The 4,314-nt window shown below is 47.2% G+C and overlaps 1 protein-coding gene across 1 annotated transcript; it reads left to right on the top strand.

Annotated features, from left to right (window-relative positions):
• Positions 1-227: 227 nt before the first annotated feature.
• LOC109734657 (probable inactive purple acid phosphatase 2) lies at positions 228-3,758 on the top strand. The gene is made up of 2 exons (XM_020293859.4): positions 228-1,003; positions 2,172-3,758. The coding sequence occupies exons 1-2, from the start codon at positions 308-310 to the stop codon at positions 3,432-3,434; spliced, it is 1,959 nt and encodes a 652-aa protein (XP_020149448.3). The 5' UTR covers positions 228-307; the 3' UTR covers positions 3,435-3,758.
• Positions 3,759-4,314: the final 556 nt, after the last annotated feature.

Raw genomic sequence — 4,314 nt, 5'->3', positions numbered from 1 at the left:
TATTTTTCCTAAAAAAAAACCTTCGGCGCAGCAAAGCACGTGACTGCTTCTAGTTTGTGTTTTTTTAAGGGACACTTTGTGCTAATCTTTTTTTTTTGACGGGCACTTTGTGCTAATCTTGATCGATAGGCTATACGTCTTGCACGGAATATTCCATCCAGCGATGCTTCGCATGTTGGACTTCTGTTTCATAAAATCCAAGGTGGGTCCCACATTGTCAGTGACTCGCACACACCTTCCAGCTGGTTGTAAGGGTAACCATCCTTCTCCACGTCCACCCCGCGCTTCGCTCGGCGTCCCCGGCAAAATGCACCCCAAAACCCCGCTTCTCCTCCTCCTCTTCTTCGCCGCCGGCGAGGCCGCGGGGACCTCCCTCACGGCCACCCCGACGAAGCTCACCCAATCCGACCAAGAAATCAAGATCCGGTGGTCCGACCTCCCGTCCCCGGATGGCCTCGACCACGTGGCGATCTACTCCCCGCCGTCCTCCAGCGACCGCGACTTCCTCGGCTACATCTTCCTCAATGGCTCCGCCTCCTGGCGCAGCGGCCGCGGAGAGCTCACCCTCCCACGGCTCCCCAACCTGCGGGCGCCCTACCAGTTCCGCCTCTTCCGCTGGCCCGCCAAAGAGTACTCCTACCACCACGTCGATCACGACGGCAACCCGCTCCCCCACGGCCGCCACCGCGTCGCCCTCTCCGGCGAGGTCGCTTTCGCGGGCTCGGCCGCGCGGCCCGAGCAGGTGCACCTCGCGTTCGCCGATAGGGCCGACGAGATGCGGGTGATGTTCGTGTGCGCGGACGCCGTAAAGAGGGCCGTCAGGTACGGGCTTGAGAAGGAGGAGGAGAAGGGCTGGACGGAGGTGGGCACGGAGGTGAGGACGTACGAGCAGAAGCACATGTGCGACGCGCCGGCGAACGACAGCGTAGGGTGGAGGCATCCGGGCTTCGTCTTCGATGGCCTCATGAATGGGTTGGAGCCCGGAAGGAGGTACTTTTACAAGGTATAAACCAGAGATTGAATTCCCCGCAAGAAAATACCCAGAGATTGAACCTGCAAAAAACTAATTTTATCAATCGCGATAGCAATTTAGCTCCATCAATCTGACTTAGAAGCTCAGATGCATTTAGAGATTGATGTTCGTGTGCATAAGATTCGAGTCTGGGTGTGAGCTAGAGAATATTTCTAGTTTCAGAAGATAGTTCAACCTATGTAGACCTACAGGTAATTGCAAAGCAGCTCCACCATTTTAACTACCCTTGAAGCTAAGGTGGCCCTGAACCTGCGAACCACAGTTAGACCCTTTAAATATAATTCTACATCAGTACTACTCATAATAGAAAATATTCGCCAAAAAGGTGAAATATATGCTTTAAACAAGTACTCCCTCCATATCAAAATATATGCTTTAAAGGTCTTATATTTTGATACAGAGGGAGTATAAGGACAGCCTAGGCCTCATTCGTAGATCGTCTGAATTGGCGTCAAAGTCAAAATCAATGTAATCGTTGACAAATTAATGCCATACAACCTCCAATCAACATACCTTAAGTACACATATTCAGAACATACCACATTACAGAATTGCATACTGAGTTCTAGGGATGTATCAAAACTTTCAGAAAAATACGGCCCAACACATCAGTTTTCATCGGTACCAAAAGGGAACACACCCAAATAATGCTTAAAGTTTCCAAACACAATATAGAGTGGGATCAGTAAACCAGGATTGTTAATATATTATAATACGATAAAATTAATGACGTGAAGTTCTGTATCAGTGTGATCACAACCTTTAGGAGCAATAGCTAGTATATAAAAATGTCATCCTTTTGAGTTGTGATGGAAAGAACTACATACAATTCATTCAAACAATAGCATCTTATGAAACAAAATTCTCAACATTTCCTACACATTAGATCAACAAATCTCCAGAACATGATGTGGTATTAAACAAGATGTGAAAACAAATTATAAGTGGTTGTATCTCTCTGGCTTACCGTCTATGCTCAGTCCTCATAAAAATTAAGGCCGTCGAAGACATAGTCTAGGCCATAAGCCTAACAAGCTGGCCTGTGGGGCAAGCTAAGCTAGCCCAACAGCAGCAAACAATTGTTATCTACATGTTCAGCATGTATTTTCTCTTTAGCTAACTGAGCTATTTTTGGTAGGTCGGTAGTGACCCGGGAGGATGGAGCGAGACATACAGCTTTATTTCACGTGACAGTGAGGCCAATGAAACCATTGCTTTTCTCTTCGGTGATATGGGCACTTATGTACCATATAACACCTACATTCGCACACAAGACGAGAGCTTGTCAACGGTGAAGTGGATCCTCCGTGATATTGAAGCCGTTGGAGATAAGCCTGCATTTATTTCACACATTGGGGACATCAGTTATGCCAGAGGCTATGCTTGGGTGTGGGACCATTTCTTCAGCCAGATTGAGCCTATTGCAGCCAATACTCCATACCATGTCTGCATAGGAAATCATGAGTATGATTGGCCTTCACAACCTTGGAAACCTTCGTGGTCTACATATGGAAAGGATGGTGGAGGTGAATGCGGAATACCATACAGTGTCAAGTTCAGGATGCCTGGGAATTCTGTTCTACCTACTGGCAATGGAGCTCCGGACACACGGAATCTCTATTACTCTTTTGATTCAGGTGTTGTGCATTTTGTGTACATGTCGACTGAAACTAATTTCGTTCAGGGCAGCAACCAACACAATTTCCTAAAAGCTGACCTAGAGAAGGTGAACCGAAGTAGAACCCCATTTGTTGTGTTTCAGGGCCACCGGCCCATGTATACCTCGAGCAACGAAGCCAGGGATTTTGCCATGAGACAGCAGATGATCCAGCATCTTGAACCGCTCTTGGTGATGTACAATGTGACCCTTGCCCTGTGGGGACATGTCCATAGGTATGAGAGGTTCTGCCCCATGAAGAATTCACAGTGTCTGAACACATCATCAAGCTTCATATACCCTGGTGCCCCTGTTCATGTTGTGATCGGGATGGCCGGACAAGACTGGCAACCGATCTGGCAACCAAGGCGTGATCATCCAGATGTTCCCATCTTTCCACAGCCTGGGATCTCCATGTACCGTGGTGGTGAGTTCGGGTACACAAAACTGGTAGCTACCAGGGAGAAGCTAACGCTGATGTACGTCGGGAACCATGACGGACAAGTCCATGACATGGTGGAGATATTCTCTGGACAAACATCTACTGAAGCTAGTGCTACTGAGGCGGTCAATCAAACAAAGCTCGGCTCGGGAACCAGCACCAAGCTGAAGATTTCCCCATTATACTTGGAAATTGGAGGTAGTGTGATGTTGGCATTGCTGCTTGGTTTTGCCTTGGGATTTCTCCTCAGGAAGAAGAGAGAAGCGGCACAATGGACTCCGGTGAAGAACGAGGAATCCTAAGGATCAGAGATATTTGTCCCTTCACCTTCTGATACCGTCTGACACGAATCAGACCGTGCATCAACACAGTAATGTCATTTCTCAACATTTTTTAGGTTCTGTACGTAGTGCTGTGTTTCCTAGCAGATACAGTGTTTAGGTGTGGTGTGGCTGCGTTTGTATATGGGCAACACAGCTTTCTCCCTCCAGTGTACAATAGTCATCCAAAATAAGCGGCACGTACGATCTTCACATTATAGTAGTGTTGGTTAGTGAGAATGGTTGACCTGTATCATGATGTAACACGATCCATTTGTCACTATTGTGATCATTGTTGCTCTTTTATGTCAGCTGGTTCATCTATGGCACAACATCACACTATATTAAACAAAATCAAAATAGGCATCAACGGAACGTGACCTCGAGTTTACCAGGTGTTAAACTATTGGATGCAGTGTGGATGTGGGTGTGGCCTTCTGGTGAGAGCAAGCTTCTCCACTAACTAGATACTTACTAGCCAAATTATTGCAACTCCCACCATCAATGAAGATACGGACAACATGCAGTTTGACAACCCCTGCTGTTTGGAACAGATTGTGTCACGGATTTAGTTGATTAAGGTCATGCATGCCATATGGTCAGCCCGCAACCAATGGACACATGATCAGGTTTCGTTTGATCCTATTCATTCGGTGAAGGTCATGGATGATCTGCTACTGCTTGATATGCCTACACATAAACACAACATCCCTGATGATCAATGTTGGAGGTGTATGACGTTGGATGGGTAAAAATTAACACTGTTGGGGCCAGCAAAAATGAAGCTCACATGTGAGGAGGTGGTGGTGTGGCTCGATCTCACCTCGCCTTCATGGGAGCTTGGAGTAAACCCTTCATTGGG

Source organism: Aegilops tauschii, chromosome 2 (assembly GCF_002575655.3).
Source record: "Aegilops tauschii subsp. strangulata cultivar AL8/78 chromosome 2, Aet v6.0, whole genome shotgun sequence".
NCBI lineage: Eukaryota > Viridiplantae > Streptophyta > Magnoliopsida > Poales > Poaceae > Aegilops > Aegilops tauschii.
Note: the sequence above shows the minus strand (reverse complement) of the source record. Positions and strands in the feature narration are given on the sequence as shown.

Coding starts and splice junctions, on each gene's coding strand:
- LOC109734657 (XM_020293859.4), top strand. CDS start 308: ATGCACCCCAAAACCCCGCTTCTCCTCCTCCTCTTCTTCGCCGCCGGC. Junction 1,004..2,171: donor GAAGGAGGTACTTTTACAAG/GTATAAACCAGA, acceptor TATTTTTGGTAG/GTCGGTAGTGACCCGGGAGG.